This window comes from Argiope bruennichi, chromosome 3 (genome assembly GCF_947563725.1).
Source record: "Argiope bruennichi chromosome 3, qqArgBrue1.1, whole genome shotgun sequence".
Lineage (NCBI taxonomy): Eukaryota > Metazoa > Arthropoda > Arachnida > Araneae > Araneidae > Argiope > Argiope bruennichi.
Window position 1 is genome coordinate 36,876,405 of NC_079153.1, and position 18,439 is coordinate 36,894,843.

General features: G+C 28.7%; 1 protein-coding gene across 6 annotated transcripts in view; it reads right to left on the bottom strand.

The window, feature by feature from the left end:
* The window catches only part of LOC129963493 (protein phosphatase 1 regulatory subunit 16A-like), a 263,335-nt gene that overhangs the window by 128,716 nt on the left and 116,180 nt on the right, over nt 1–18,439 (bottom strand). For all 6 annotated transcript variants that reach the window (XM_056077907.1, XM_056077906.1, XM_056077908.1 and 3 more), the window contains one exon: nt 7,648–8,735. In XM_056077907.1, the coding sequence (XP_055933882.1) occupies nt 7,648–7,900 (253 nt within the window). In that variant the 5' untranslated portion in view covers nt 7,901–8,735. The remainder of the gene's footprint in view (nt 1–7,647; nt 8,736–18,439) is intronic.

The following is an 18,439-nucleotide window of genomic DNA, read 5'->3' on the forward strand; positions in this document are numbered from 1 at the left end:
TAGAAACAAAATATCAAAATGGCATAAGCAAAGATCGAACACAGAAATTCTCTCTCCACCGTTAACGTTCTCTTCAACTCGCAAATCAAATTTTCTTCAGAAATTAACCAGCTCAAGTCTGCTGATAGAATATTATCAAACATTGTGCAAAACGTGATCTGAAATTTTCATACGTTAAATAAATTACAAGTGAGAGGCAGCAGTAATCACTGTACTGTCTAGACAGAAATTGCTCTCTGAAGATCTCTCCGAAAAGTTTCAAGTTACAGAGGATCGAACTGGCGGGATGGCGCCCAGTAAGATCCTTCAGAGGCATGCATCTGGAAAGGATAAGTGCACTTTCCGATTAATCTTGACTGATCCCTCAACAAGTAAATAGCAGCTGCCAAGAATAAGACAGACTGCAACGACAGTAGTGGTTAAAATAGAGAACATTCTTTAAAACATTCATGCTTTATAAAATTAGCTCATTTCCCACGTCGATACATATAGAATCCAATTCCCATATATCGAACTTCTATATACTGAATAGCTCTATGTACCGAGCTTTCATTGAAACATCATTGATTTGCAATAGAAAAAATGTTTCTGTAAATGGAATAAAATTTCTGTATATCGAACACTCAGTAAGGAAATAGCAGCTAATAAGCGTGGTAAAGAGAACCAAGACAGCAGTCGTTAAAACGTGATTACTTTTCAAAATGTACATGTTTTGTAAAATTAATTCATTCTCTTGTCAATATATATAGAGTGCAATTCCTATATATCGAGCTTCAACACCTTAAATATCTCTATGTATCGAGCTTTCACTGAAACATCATTGATTTGCACAAGAAAAATGGTTTCTATAAATTGCATATCGAACACTCAATAAGTAAAAAGCAGCTGCCAAAACCTTGGGTAAGAGTACCACGAGAGGAGTCGTTAAAATGTGAACACTTTTTTAAGTGTTCCTGCTTTTTCAAATTAGTTCATTCTCTTGTTGATACATATAGAGTGCAATTCCTATATATTGAGCTTCTACACTCTGAATATCTCTATGCATAGAGTTTTCATTGAAACATTGTTGGTTTGCAATAGAAAAATGGTTTCTGTTCTGTAATTGGAATAAAATTTCTGCATATCAAACACTCAATAAGTATATAGCAGCTGTTAAGCGTGATGAAGAGAACCACGAGAGCAGTCATTAAAACGTGATTACTTTTTAAAATGTACATGCTTTGTAAAATTAGTTCATTCTCCCGTTGATACACACACAGTGTAATTCCTGTATATCGAACTTCTACACCCTGAATATCTCTATGAATTGAGTTTCCATGGAAACATCATTGATTTGCAATAGAAAAATGGTTTCTAAAAAAGAAATAAAATTTCTGTATATCAAACACCCAATAACAGTAACCGCCAAGCGTGGAGAAGAATACCACCAGAGCAGTCATTAAAACGCGAGCACTTTTTTAAATATTCAGGCTTTGTAAAATTAGTTCATTCTCCCGTCGATATATATAATGCCCATATATCGAACTTCTATATAATGAATACCTCTATGTATTCAGCTTTATTCAAACATTATAGAATTTCAACACAAATAGATTCTGTACATGGAATAAAATTTCTAAATATCGAACAAAAACTTTCGCATAAAAATTCATTCATACTGTTTATTTTGCTCATAAGAAGGAAAATAAAGCCATTAAGAAAAACTCTCCAGCCAAATTTTGCTACAATAGAAATTTCCGAGAAACAGGAAATCATTTACAGGAAAGATAATAAATACTTGACGTTGAATAATGTGTTCTTTTTTAACTCTTTTCTAATACAAAACATTTTCCAACTTGGCGTGAGAGACCGATGGTTTCATTATAATGAGTAAGGCATCCAAATTTACTGTACGGGAGAGAAGGATTGGTAAAAAACTTAGGAAGTGGAATGAAAAATAAAGATGCGACAAAAAAAAAGTGTAAGATTTAAATAAGAACCGTATAAATAATTTAAAAATATTTATTTTACATCTTTTTAATAAATTTCATTGATGATTTAATTCTTTGAAGAAATTACCTATGCCTACTTGTAGGTAGTAAGAAAATAATGAAAAAAAAATCACAATATGTATTTCGGTATATTAAAATTTCTAAAAATCGAAATGTCTATACATAATATTCTTTTTCATGAATGTCCTAGTCCGACTGTATTTCTTAATATCATTTTAAGGAGGGCATTAGTTTAATTAATAATAGATAGATAGATACAGGAAGGTATAAATCATTACCATTTGTTTGCATCAGAATGAGAATTTAAATTAAACGTATCGAACATGCAGAAATTAATTTCCACAAAACAATTTAAAAAACATTAACTGTAGTATAACAAAACAATGATCGTTAATTGATATATATAATTTTGATTGTATCTGAATATAATTACCATGCGAAATGAACCTACTTGAAGGATTAAAACGTCCTTCTGCTAGAGTCATGTACAAATTAGGAGGGAAAAATTACAGGGAGTAACTTACTTAGTCTCCCTCATCATCTGACTACAGTTCAAAATTCTGTAGTCCGTCTCAAAATAGTCTTCGTATTGATAATTGAATAAACTAATCTAAATCGAAGAACGACGCAGTCTGCAATGATAATTGCGTGTTAATAAATCGGTTCACAGCATTGTCATCCAAGAGCCTTTCAAATGGAATCTTAAACCTTTCAGCTAAAATGAAAGTCTTAAGAGCTGCAAAATAAATAGAAATGAGGGTGAGGTACTGGTAATAAAGGGAATATCTCCCAGCCAGTGGTTATTAGGAATATTTGCGTTGCAGTAGCCTTAAGGAAATACAGTCGACGCATAGAATTCCACTTAATATTAGCGCAACCCACAAAGAAGCATTTTTCATTGTTGTTTCAGGAGCGATCTTGCGATCGTAATGCCATTACGGCGTAAACTATTAATAGGTCTTAGGTTCAAGATAATATATTTACTTTTGTTAACATTACAGCATGACAAAAATTATTTTAGGCTTTAATAAGGGCATCATATATTACCATTTTTTAAAAAAATGGCTTTACATTGGAATATGATTAAGGGATAAAATTGAACAGGTTTGGGGCAGACACAATAAAACTGGACAGTTATCAGATTAAAATTAAATCGAACATGTATATATTATGCTATAGAATAGTTTGTTTAACATGTAATTTAAAGGATTATTGCGCTCGTATATGATTTTAAAAGTCACCCCATAAGACTTTTCGGGAAGAAAATGGAATTAAAATAAATTATACATATATCTAAAAAAAAAAAATTGAAATAGTAAATTCTGACTTAAACTTGTAGCATAGCTTTTATTTTTAAAAAGCAATTTAAAGACATAAAAGGTACAGTAAATTTTTTTTTAATATAATCGCTAAATGGGACAATAAAAAAATGACATACTAACGAAAGCGACGAACTATCTGTCAAATCTACCTTCAAAATCTATTCGACTACTGTTTGGGCTATACAATAAAATAATACAGATTTATATTGCAAAGCTAATTATTTAATAAGATTTATAGCAATTTTAGTTTATTATATAATAGTATCAAGCAATAATAATAAATTTTTAAAAATTTTAAAAGTTACAATTTTTAATCAACTATTTAGCATTTAATGATAATTGCATCGATATCTTTATTTTACAAGGCATTCTGAATAACTATACATATATATTCCTCTTTTTTTAAAAAAATTTAGTAAAGTATACATAATAATAGTTTAGTTTAATTAAATTAACGTTCCACTTTAAAATACTAAGGTTATTTTCGGACAAAGCTCGAAATTTTAAATCACGATCAGATGATAAGGACGACATCAGAGTTGGCATCACTTCTCTAAATTTCCACATCAGACCATTGAGAGGATATTTGGCTCCGAAAGATTCAACGTGAGCCAGACCCACTTAAACGGCGGTTCGTTCCTTTCTTCCGGTTTCGAATTTATAACTCTTCGGTCCGGATTCCGAGGGTTTATGATCAGGCCACCACGGTTCAATACAAATTAATAAATTGAAAATATTGTTATTAGATACGTTGCGATATTTTATAGCAAGCTGTTGTAGGTATAAATTTAACAGTTTACTTTTTAAAATATTTTCAACTATGTGAACTCGACCCCCACTCCCCACTTAAAACTGAACTGCCACAAGTTGCTGTTGATAAAGTTGAGCGTAGAAACCTAGAATCCATTGATGTAAGAATCTGCATTTCATATCGCTCTGTTATGCGAGAGGGGAATATGCGATTGTTTTTATGTGAACTCAAAAGGGAGGAGCGTGTAGGAACTTCAAAGCTGACGGCACATTGTTAATGTTTGCCGCATTGCAAGGTACAGGATTTCTTAATATTAAAATTAATAAGAATGAAACGGAAACAAGATAGTATGACACATTAGTAAGAACGACCTAGAAACGTGAGGCGCATTAAAGCAAAGTGACTGTATTCACCTGAGGTTCAACTTCAGAGAAAAGCCTGGAAGCGTTACAACTACACATAAACAACTCTGGTAGACGTTTTTAACACCTTTCTAAACTTTCTTTGGCAAATTCGTCTGTTTACAAAATGGTAATGTAATTGATAGAAAATGTTAATAAGTCATTTATAAAAATAATTCAAGGTAATTCCATTTTAATATTTTGCAATAACATGCTTTAAATGTAAATAAACGAAAATATTGCGTTTGTTTTCCCACAACAAAAACACAAAAAATTTTAATTCTGAGGGAATATTTGAAGAGCATAAAGACATTCAGGTGACTCGCAAATTCTTTGTTGCACAGATTAATAAAACATCAGCTCTGCATTAAAAATTAAAAACCAATTAATTAAACATCATAGAATCGTTTTATTTTCATACATTTTTGGCTCACAGAAGTTTTAATTTTAATTGAACACTGAATTCATAGCCAAAACTTATTTAGACTGAAAAGAAAAGTAATAAAAAGAATATTTTAACAAGAGAAATTTAAGTATTTAAACTCGTTAATGAGAAAAATATTTATGCATATATATATGTAAATATTTGCAAAAATATATACGCAATGCAAGTAAAGAAACGGGAAAACAGCAAATAATGAATAGAATGTGATGCAATTTTTTTATCTCCACCAATAAAGAAGAAAATTAATAGCGATTGATATGCGGAAAAAAAAATAATCGTAAAACAAATTCTAAATGTTAATGAAAAAACATTTTTAATATCTTCAAAATCGAAAGATATTATTTCATGCTGCAACCTCTTCATTTTAAAACAAATGATTTGAAATGCATTCAAATTTGTCATTATGTTGATAATAATATTTGCAACATTTGTGTTTTTCCGAAAACATATTTGCAATATTAATCATATTTCTATCGTGTAATTACAGACAAGAATGTATTTTTCTTGTGCGATTAAGTGCCACGTGTAATATTTTTGCGATATTTTCTCACAAGATATTAGCTCAGAACAAACAGCGAAGATCACATTTTATATATTCGCATTTTAAACATCAAGTGTATATACATAAACCATTGATAAATAAACTGGTATGTACGCGACAATTTATTTTAAAAGGAAAGCGTACCATTTTAAATCAAAGAATATGTGTGCGGCAACACTCAAAAAATAAGTTAATTCAAGTTTCATATTGTGTTCTAAGGAATAATAATATGCACAGGTGAACAGAAAAAGAAATGTTCTTGCATATGCTACAAAAGGTTCAGATTTTCTCTATAGGATCTATTGGTTTGAAATGCAATATTTAACACTTATATAACTATATAAACTGTATAAAGGTTGGAGAGAAAACTAAAAACAGAAAGTAGTAAAAAAGAAATTTCAAAGTGTTTTTTTTTTTTTTTTTTTTTTTTTTCTAATTTAAGATTGGAATGATTTTTTAACCAAGCTAATACATTAGCATTAAATAAGTTAAAACATTGATTACTAATAAATAATCACATACATTTAAATTTTTCTTCAAAAAAAAAATCCCCAAATTGATAATTTTTTAAAAATTCAGATTGTAATTCAGTTTCATTTATTTATTTATTTTTGAGTATGTGGAAATTACTGAAGTTTTTATTTTAAGCAAATTTTCCTGCTTTATTATCAATTTTTTTAGAAATAAAGATTTTATTAATATTATTACTTTTGCCAAAATGCATTTTTTCTTTGGAGTAGATGATATATTAATGCTTATACTTTTGATACTGAAATGCGAATAATTTTTTCTACTAAGGGTTTTTTTAATGATGTTATTATCTCTCGTTAGTCTTTGCACAACGGAATACTTTTTTTCTCCAGAAATTTTCTTACTCTAAAAAAAAATTAAACATACTTCATTTTCTCCATTTTTTTTATTTTTATTTTCAGTCAGAATTTATTAAAATATTTTTGGCATAAATAAAATTAATTTGTAATGTTCTGTCTCTCTTCATATTGAACTTTTTTTAACGTTATTAGAAAATAATTATAATTAGAAAGATCTGTCTAGTGTCATTTTCAAGGTTTTTGCGTATAATAGGATTTATCACTATATTTTTCAGTTTTATCTAATAAATTTTCTCAGCTTAACAAATACGGATTTAAAGAATCTTTATAACGATTTGTCAGGTTTAATGATACCTTCGAAAACGTTTTACCGATTATTTCAAAGTTCGAGTCAAACAGCAAGCATTCAGAACAAAGTAAAATGAAATTACGCGTCGAGAAAGAATAAATAAATGAATGACAACCTGTTTGAAATGAAAGCGAAGCTTCAAGATAAGGATCTCCGGAAAATATGACAATGTAGCAACCCTTTAATACACAAAGCACGTACACAAGAACAATGCGCGGTATTTTGAAGGCCACCAGATAATAATCCAATATTGATATTAAATTGATGCTTACACATATCCTGATATCTGCAGAGATAAAACTTAAGTTCACAAGAATAAGCTGGCTAATGATTGCCAATATACAAGTACTGAGAATGGAAACAAATACACTTGTACATTTATAAAAATAAAATAAAAAATAATCATGCTTAAAATATACAACGATTTTAAAATATAAATATTCATTAATGCACTGAATAAGTCAAGCTAAATTTCTATAAACCCCTAGTTGCAATAAAGGATTGGGAAAATATATTCATCTATTTAAAGTAAAGTCCTTCTTTTGTAATTTTCGAAGACATGAAAACTAAAAAAATATTTAATTAAATTAGCATATCAATTCATCAGGATTTATTTGATATTATTTTAAAATAAAGTGGGCTTTTAGATATAAGCATTGCTGTAGGGATAATGTGGTCATTTGTTTCAGTGGACATAATTAGAAATCCTGTTTTCACTTTTTCTCTCTGTTTTTTAATCTTATCTGCCTCGAATCATTCTTCATATTTATGGATAGATTCAAAAAGCAATTACTACATCAAGTTAAAATTATTTGTTTACTCTTGGAGTAAAGATTTTGTAATCCGTTTTTGCAACAAAGAATTTCAAAATATGTAGATACACAATAGATCAAATTTAAAATCATCTTGAAAAATAGGCAACAGTTGAGCTGTCAATTAATCAATTGATGAAACAAAAATAACGCGACTAAAAATACCAAAATAATCTGTGATAAATAATATCAATAATTTACTCACCTTCTTCTATATCGTTCCGGGCTGCTGCTTCCAGAAGCATAACACTAGGAACAAAATGAACTTTGTAGTCCTTTCTTTTTCCTTTTTTCGCCACTATTTCTTTCTTCCTCTTATTACTGTTGTACTCCTTTTCTCGTTGACTCCACTTTTTGAGTTGTTGCATGCGTCTCCGCTTTGCCAATTTCAGTCTTTCTTGGGTCGTCATTTTGTCAATTTGCTGCAACTCACTGATCAGTTCTGAGTGATCAGCCATGATCGATGAGAAACCAAAAAGTCCAAAACAAAAAAAAAGAGGAAAATAAAAACTTTTTTTTTTTTTTTTTACACAATTAAAAGTTCAGGGTCCATTCTTGAATAACTCATTTAAAGACGAAGTGCAAGTAAATTAAGAATAAACAGAATTTCAAGTTGATAATTTTATATTTTTAACTGGAGCGAAGAATCTTTTATAAAAAGTTCAAAACTCGCATAGGAAATATCGTTCACATACAAGATATTCGGGACCTTGTAGTAGTTATATGGAATGATTGAGGTTGCCGAGCAAAATCTGTCATGGCAATGGAATGTAGGTTGGACGGAAGTTACAATATCACGTGGTTAATTCGTGAATTTTGCCAAAAATTAAATGGTTGAGAAGGGGGAAAAAATTTAAAATTGATAAAAGAAAAGGAACTACAGAGGAAAAAATATAGAAATAGTTAAAACCTAGTAGCGCGCCTTGAAAACAAAACAGCAATATATTTCAACTGCCTTAAAACATTCAAGAAGAGAAACATAAGCTTTCACATTGATATTCAAAGAAGAAAAATATTTTCTTTCTCCAAACCAGAGGTGGCAAAAAACAATGAAAGAAGTCAACTCAAACAAAATTTTTTTCGAGTCCAACAATCGGATAACAAACTTCAAGAAGACCGAACTTCAGAAGCGGCTTGGCAGCTAGGCGATCAGCGGATGGAATGGTTCGGACGGAATACTGTAAGGGGGTCGTCGGAAGAAAGATCTCACCGCAACATCCAGCGACTGGTTACCAAGGCAACGGAGGACGGAGAACAGCGCACTGTAGCACCCACGTCGGACGTTTCATCATCCTGTAGAAAAAAAGCAAAAGTTGGTGAGCAAAGTTTAGATCCAAAAAGTTCCTCATCATGTGCGTCCATCATGATGAATTTCTTAATTAAACGGGGATTTGGGGAATAATGAATTCGCTTAAAAAGTTCATGATGAACAAAGCAATCAATTGCCGCGCTGAACAATATGTAGCAGGCGGAGGACTGGTGATCGTTCCTAAACAGAATGAGTGGATTTAGTAAAACCTTCACAAGAGCTTGAAATAATCCGCGAAGAAAGGATGCAATGTTGAGATTAGATTGGGGACGATCTTTTCGATCATCAAGTGGCTTAAGAAATTTTGTTTTCGAAACATCTTTCGCCATATTTACAAGTTATTTTTAGTGAATAGATTTCGCAGTATTCTTGAAATCTTAAGCATTTAAGAAATTTTCTCGGAAACATCTCTATTTTTTTCTATTTATTTAGTCTGCATCCGCTCTTTTAAGACGGAAAGACTGGTGCAATTTGCTATCCGTGTGTTTAAGTTAAAAATAGTACAAACCGTTTATTTTATATACTACAATAAAAAGTAGGGGTACTATAATAATAGCAAGCAACAGTAATAGATGGAATTTTATTTCATTCGTATATCTATTAATTTAGCGCTGTAACATCAGCTCTTTATAGCGTTCACATTACGGTACATATAACCTTACAGTAAAAATACAATTTACAAAAATTATATCAAGAAAAAACTGCGAAAAACAACCTTATTCTTTAAAAGAAATCAATAACTAAAATACATAAAATATGTTTGAAAAATTGTAGGGTTTATAGTACAACACATTTATTGTAACATAAAAAGGAAAAACCGTAACCCCTCACCCCCTCCAAAAAAAAACCTCAGGGCAAAATACTTGTTTTTTTTTATCGACATTTTTCCTATTGAAACTAATAAAATCAAAAGAAATATGTAAATTAGATTTCTTGGATAATTCAATTTATTAACTTGATATTTTTTTATTAATGATTAACGCCGAAATCTTCAAGAAAGTGAAGTGGAAAACCATGTGCAATATATATTATAGATCTCACACCATTGCAGTGAAATACTAATATCATGATATTTAAAACATGCATTAATTAGTGTATAAAAATATATTTAAAAAAAAGAACCAATCATTAATCATTTGTAAAACATTTGCATTCAGTATCGCTTGGAGTATTTTCTAAAAATTTTAATTTTCATTTTAATGCATGAAGTTGTAAAACAACCACACGTTCAAAATAAGGTTTTACTACAAATTTATGCAGTTTGCTTTTGTCCTAATCGTAAAATAAGAACTAAAACATTTATGTGCACAGGATGTCCTAAATAATATACCAACACATATACTTTCAGTCACAAATTTTAAATAAATAAGGCCAACAATTACATGAAAATATATTGTCGTCTGCAGAAGTTAATAATAAAAAAAGTTATAAAAATTATATTTTTATGGGACCTTTATAACGCTAAAGTATCGAATAGTAACATGTTTCGATTGTATTTTATCTATGTACACACAAAGTTTCACATTTCTTTTTATAACATTTACAGAAAAGAAAGTTTTTTTTTTTAATTTTATTGAGAGGAACATATTACAAATTTAAATGGAAAATATATGCCTAGAGTACGACATCCAAAGATCATAATTTGAAAGAAATTTGCAAATCACACATATTGTTATGCATCTCGATTGGCCAAATAAATAAATAAAAATGCAATTTCGAATTTATACAGAAGGAAAATTTAATTTGATTGTTGAAATTGAACATTTAATATGTTTCAGAAAAGTAATAGAATAACGTAAAAGAATAATTTTCCTCACAGTTGTATGAACACTAATGAAAAGAAAGAAATAGCATTTCAGTAATGAAGAATATTCTGATATACCTATGCAATTGTAATGTCAACTTAGTTGCAAAAAACTTCGTTTTTTTACTGTTAGCATTCTTAGAAGTATATTCACAAAAAGGTTTAACAATTGAAGACTACGCTAATCATGTTAGAGAAAGAACAGTCGATTCAGAACACTTCAATGTAACAGTTGGCTGGCTTCCATACAGCATTCGCAAACTCCGTTGATAGCTATAATCAGATAATGGCAACGACTAAAGTTTAGCAATCGGGCCCAATTTCAGGCAGAATCAAATCCTTCTTTCCTGTGAAATGCAATTTGGATAGATAAATGTCGTTTTAATGGGGGGTAGAAGCATCAATTATCAAAGTGATCACTTTTGGAGCCATGGAAGTTAGTAAATTCAGATTCATCCTTTCCATTAATGTGAGGCGTATCACTTTCAGAATTTTCCTGTTTAGCACAATAGTACTCTGCATAGTCATCGATATATTAAATTAGTTGGAATTACTTATATTCTTCTGCATATAATCGCCGTCTTTCTCTGATGCAGAATTTTACAGATGAATTTAAAAAGTTTGTCTTAATATCATAAGTGATGAATGAACTGAATCAACTGGTATTATACGAAAAAAGCGGCTTTGAACAGGTGCTGAAAATGTTCATTTTGAACACGTTTAAAAACCATTTCAATTTATGTATTATCTCGTTTTTTAAAAAAATTAACAAGAGTAAATAAATACATTTTATTATTTTATGATTTCGCCCTTTTAATAACTTATTTTGGTACATGAATTACTTTTAAATAATACTGTAAAATTTATATTATCCTTTCATCAAAGGACTCGCTCAAATATTAGTTTGAGGTATAAAAAAGTCATTAAAGCCAATAAATATGTCTATTAGCATCTTAGCAAATTTTTCAGGTAGAAGCATTAAACTTCTGTACTAATAGATAATAGTAGGTGAAACATATTACTGAAATTCTTTTACTATGGGCGGGCTCATATAGAAATTTAATTTTTATAGCTTTTTACGGTCAATTACTATAGAAATCAAAGTATTTGAATAAGATTCCCTATCTTATTTCATAAAACTCTGTGATATAAGTTCAATATTTAGGGAGATAAACGATTGTCCATTTTTTGGGACCGTATGCTGTAACTCTAAAAATAGATTAATACAAAAAGAAGGTCTGAAAACGCAGAATTAAAACCATTCAATAATGAAGGGAGTTGGCAGAATATATTTAATGATTGTTTCTTCTAGAGGAAAATTATATTTCGGTTTGTTCATTAGCGAAAAAGTGGACGAAATGCTTGAACTCATGGTTCTTAACCTCCAGGCATTGCAGTAGATTAGAATAAAACAAGTTTAACAATAAAATTAGTTCGAAATATAATTATACAACTTATTTAAACATTTGACACAAAATACACATAACTTATCTGAAACAGAGAAGAATAAGAAAATTAATAATATAATATGTCAAATGTACATAACGTATTACAATATATGAAGCAGTTATTGTATAATAAACTGTCAAAAATGATTGAGATACGAAACATATCTAAAGAAAATGTCAAAGAAAGTAAATAACACGTTTACTGAAACAATTCCTGGCAAATGAAATCAATGTCCAGCAGACGGAAACATAATACACAAAATGTGACTAGAAACACAACCATAATAATTTGTGTCATACAGTAAAACTTACGTCGCCAATTGTTAGACGAAATATGATATTTGTTAACTTCTGACGGTGGAACTTAAGGAAAGCTGACTAACAGAACGGAATACTGCCGATATTGCAATAAAATTGCAGGAACTGCACAATATACCGGAAGGAAAAGGGGAGGGGCACAAAATGCATAAAAAGTGTCTTTTACGATGCGGATAGCAATGTAGGTTTCAATAAAATGTTCCTAAGTATACGTAAAAGGTAAAGAATTCCTAAATAAAAATGTTTCGTCTATTTCTTTTACGATCCGTAGTCTTTTTACCGCAAATACATTTAACAATCAGGAAAATCATTTTTAGTGACTAAAAGAAAAAATTCTTTTAAAAAAAATTGAAAAGCGTAAAGAATAAAACTTAACAATCCAGAAGAATTTCTGCCCTCCATATGGATAATACGAACTAGTTTAACCTTTTGTGGGAACTTTATGTTAGCAACATGTATTATTATTAATGTCATATGTGGAGGGACTTCTAAAACATATATCGCCGAGTTTTAGATTGAACAAAAAGGGTAATTTGGTAATAAATATTAACTTTTATTAGATTAATCTGACTCAAACATAAGATCAAGACTGCAGAATTACTTTCACTAATCAGGAGAAGCTAATATCAACTAATAATAAAGATGAATGTATGTATGTTTACAGGTAACACCGTTTAGCTTATAGCTATCAAATTTGGCACATACATACTTTGGAGGATACAAATGTACTTCACAGAGAATTCATTATTCATTTCGGAAATTTAAATTAATTAAACATTAAGCTAAATTTTATGTTTTTCCGAAATAACTTCTAAAAATATTATTGCATAAAAATTTCAAACCGTTTCAAAATTTCAAAAGTAGTTCTTTTTAATGATATCAATTTAATCAATAATTCCTCAGTTTTGACAACTTCTTTTTATTTTTATTTAATTTTGAATGTTTGAAAATTTGCCACAACCTTGAATTAATTTTACGTGTTTTTTTGGTGAAATTATCCAAGCATTATAGGAAGTGATTTTCGTAACTTTAACTTGTGATTTATCGACGTGGGCAGAACTTGAGTCATGTCCCATATCCCAAACTTCCAAACACACGACTGGGAAAACATAATTATTTATTAAGAAATGCGGAATGATTTTATATTAATTTTTGATATACTACTCGCTAAAAAATAATATATTTTCTATATTCAATGTTGTTTAAAAGCTATTTTTTGAAATAGGATAATTACATTTCATGAATATAACATTAAAGATCATTCATTCGATGCCATTTCCATTAAAGCAAACGTTTTAGTCAAATGAATCAAAAAGTCTTCGCATCCGTAAACTTCTTATAATCACATCACTAAAAATTATTTATTTATTTGAAATATTATTTCGTAAACAAATGAATAGTAATTCATAATTTTATAAACAAATTAATCAAACGTTTCGATTTATATAATTTAAAAACTAGCATTGAATTTCTAAAAATCTACAAAGAATGGATAAAAGCTTTAAAAAATTATAAACTCCTGCTTGCTTATCTTATACTGAAGAGACTGTGATAAGCACATTATTTTACAATTAGAGAATAATCATAAAATGTATTGAAAGATAGCAGTGTTCAATTAAGTTAAAACAGAATTGTGAGTAAAAATTATTGATAATTAAACATTCACTTATTCAAATAAACAAATTAATAATCTACCAGCTTCATTTTCTAATTATTTATTATAAATCTCTCGGCATAAAAATAATTGAAAGATGCACGCGATTTTATGTATACAATTTAAAACATAAATATCCTTAGGTGAACAAATAATAAAATCACACACACACACACACACACACACACACACACACAATTATGCACTTTCTTTTTTTATTTTATACATTTGTAGCCTTAATAATCAAATGCAAATTCTTCGAAAACAAACAATTACAAAATTAAAGTAGTTGCTATTACTGAAAGAGGGTATAAAATAATACCTGAGAATATTGCATATAATTGAAATATAATAGTTATTAAAAGCTATTGATTATAAAAATAATAACAATATACTTACAACAATTCGTAAATTTATACATTTATTCAGCATTTTTTAATACAGTAGAGGCTTCTTTATCTTTTTCGATAATTTTTAAAAAAATTCATAAAGAACCGATAATTATTTAAAATAACATTTTTTATTAATTTCGACAATTTGAATAAAGAAAAAAGAAAAGAAATTTTCATTTATGCATGTGGAATGATGAAACTGTCATTAATTACTCGTTTTTTTAATAATCTTAATCTTTTAAACTTAATTTTCAAGATAGTACTTTGCATACGATAACCATAGTTTTCATTAACACAATTTAAATAAGTTAGATATGATTTTAGTAAACATAATTTTTCACTATAAAAAATAGTTAAAGCTTGAAATTCGTGCACATCTACTCATGTCAATTATATATATATATTATGATTATAATATGGATATGTATATTATGATTATGATTATAATATGGACGATATTGAATTTCTGTGGTTTTAACAATAAATAAAAATAACCTTTCCATTTCATCTCTTTTGTTTTAAATAATACGATAGATGCGCCTAAACTGACAGCTACAACTTTATACTTGAATTATATTATAACAAACAAATATATTAATAATAATATAAGTACATTTTTATAAGCTTTAATTAATATAATAATAGTTGCCAAGAATAAAATTCTACCACTTAAGCAATTGCAAAGAGTAGCAATCATAATGAGAGATAATAATAACACTATATAAATCTACACAAATCAAGATGTCTATAAATTTGAAAACCTTTTCTTCTTTGAAAAAGATTTTTATTAAGTACAAATAATCTCCGTGATTTTTCAGGTATCTATAATATGACATGAGCTTCTATATTTTTCATTTAATTAAATCTTAAATCATATAGGCTTACCAATTCAGTGCATACTAGGAATCAGAACCACAATATAGTTCTTTACTATTGGCAAGTGAATTAAAACAAATCTCAAATACTTAAATATAAATCGGATTCGCAGTATTAAATTTCTCGGACGGAATATGGTTGGCACATCAGTAGGAACGCAATTTAACAAAAGAAAGAAATTCTTCAGAATTTTTCGTCCAATAGCACTGCCTTCGATGAAAGTCCCCCCCCCCCTTTTTTTCATTTCTCCAAGTTTGAAAAATGTCTCGGTGGTGTTTTTAAGAGTTAATACTTTTCTTAATATTTCTTTCCTTCCTTCCGTCTAAAAGCGCCAGAAAACGACTGACAGCATGTTTCGCCATCGATTTTAACGATATCACGAAAGCGCCCTAAGGCTTAAGCAGCTTTGATGAAAGAACTGCACAAGTAAGATTAAATCTTTCAATCTTTAAGAACAAAAAAGTAAAAAAGGGGCTCCCCTCCTTAACCACAAAGGTAAGTTCTATTAAATGAGATGTTTTTTTTTAATGAAATATTAAATGAGCCGCAAAGCGTAGCGCAGAAGTTTTGATAAAGTAATACGATATAAGCATTCAATTATTCATAACTTAATTTAAATACCTGGCATAGTGAATCTCACCACGAGAGCATTTCAGACAATCATTATATATGGATTTGCAAACAATTTTATGTTAAAAATATTTTAACAATATTAATATAATTTTGGTTATTTCCAATAGGAAAGAAAAGAGGTTGAAATACACGACATAATTTATTTTTTAAAAAAGTTAATAAAGTGACAAATGAATGAATTTTAGTTGAAATGTTAAAAATTTAGCGCCCTTATAAAGTTAATAATAAAAGAAATCTCTTATTAATGGCTCAAGAATTTTTGTGGACAAAAATTAATTAAAATAGCTAGCTAATTATAGGTGTTCTTTTATCCTTTTCTATATATAAAATAAAGCACCGTTTATATGTTTTTCATTTATACATTGTTTCTTCATAATACCGCTTCAGTCGTAACCAATACAAAAGGTACTTCGGTTATACGTTTGTCATCGTTTTAAAATCACTTTCGAGACTGATGTGTACTACTGTTGCTATAATTTCGGAATTATTTAAAACTGATCAATTAATAGAGAAGGCAAATTGTATTAATTTATACGATGATAACGAAGAATATGAAGCAGCTATTCCTTTTTCCCTTTAGTAAATCTGAACTTTTATTTCTTTGCCAAAATGGCTAATAGCAATTAAAAATAGAGTGAAAATTCGATTTATAATGAAGTACTTAATATTGGCAGTCAATCGGTAAGTCAGATAACGATTTAACATTTTTGACTAAACGCCTAACTACAACCATATAAATCGAATAGAATAAACAAGGTATAATCAAGACATGTCATGTAGGTATAATTATATTACACTAAATGTTTAATTTTAAAATTTAATTATTACATTCAGTATTATCTAGCATTATATAAGTACAATTTTTAAAAAAAGAACATGGAAATTATAATTTGTAAATAAAATTACAATTCCGTAGAATAAAATTTATGAAAATCATTTTTATTTATTAAAATTTTGATTATAGGTCCGTTCAACGATACGACATTTTTATGCCAGTCTCATGAATAATTTATAAACGGTACTTTATTATATTTCAATTATAATTTTAGATTTTCATTTCATGGTCGAAATTTGACTCAAAATCACGTTTGCTTTTATAAAAGAAATCATTACAAAAAAAAAATCATAATAAAATTTGGTTTACAAACTTGTTTCCATTACTGTTTTCAAATTATTCATAAAAATATATGAGCCTTATAGACTAAAACGTTTATAGAAAAGCAATTCATTCGTAATCTTTACAAAATTTCAGTATAAATGAGTGAACCTTACATCCAGAATTACTCGCATTGCAATGTTTGTAGCGTGTAGTTATTATTATTCTAGTTATAATGCTCACACTATTTAAGTACTGAAAATTGGTAAGTTCAATAATACGGCAAGCAAACCAAATTAAATTAAGCACAAATTCTTGCAAATTTTATGTTTGAATTGATTAAAAATTTCGAAGTGAATTAATACAAAGTACATAAAACACAGTTTTAGTACCATAAAGCTAAATTGCGATAATAAATAAAATGTCTAGGCGATTGCTAATAAAATAAGGAAGAATTGAGAAAATATAAAGAAGGTAAAAAAACAAAATTGAAACTGAATTTGGAATAAGATTAAGAAGATTCGCTGTCTTCTATTTTCTCAATAAACAGAAAATTTATATTTCATTTTATGCAAGTGAGTGAGTACTCGAAGATTTCAATTCAGTGGAAGTTGAAGTGCCAGAATTTCGCAAATATTTGCCGGCGGATAATTTATGACAACCATCGATTTTCAAATGTGAATTGTCGTTATATGATGTTATTCACAAATAATTTATTAGATTTTTACACAAGATAACCAGAATTGTAAAAGCAAAAATGTTATGAAAGAGAAATCAGTTTCGAAAATGATTACTCCAAGTACTACAGATTTGCCTCAACAATGGACGTGCCATCATTGTACTAACGAAAGGAAATAAGTTGTATATTGTTATGCTAGTTAAGGAAATAAGTAAAATATTGCCGTGTTAGTTAAGGAAGTAAGTTATGTATTATCATGATATTTACCTTAATCAATTTCGCAAATAATCTTTCGAAATTTCTTCGGAAACTCAAAAGAGTGTTACAGATATAGACTGCTAATGCAATGGTAGAAATAAATTTTTCATTTTGGCTCATGCTCTTTTATATATATATATATATATATATATATATATATATATATATATATATATATATATATATATATATATATATATATATATATATATATATATAAGCATATTTTTATGTGAAGCAGGATGCAGTTTTGAAGACAGTGAAAAGACTTTCGATTTCGCGACGTCGTTTTATTTCATTTTAGAGAAGCAGACATATGTACAAGCGATGAGCACACACACAACACAGAACGACACAGAGAGGAATGAGGAAAAAGCTCTTGGACATTTTATCCCTGATCTTATATAACCTGAGATTTTGATAGGGAAAATATTCCTTTACTGTGCTAATATATTATTAAGATTTCGATAGTGATTTTTGCTACACGCGTCGACAAGGCAGGGGAAACACAGAGAAATTTTAAAAAAGAA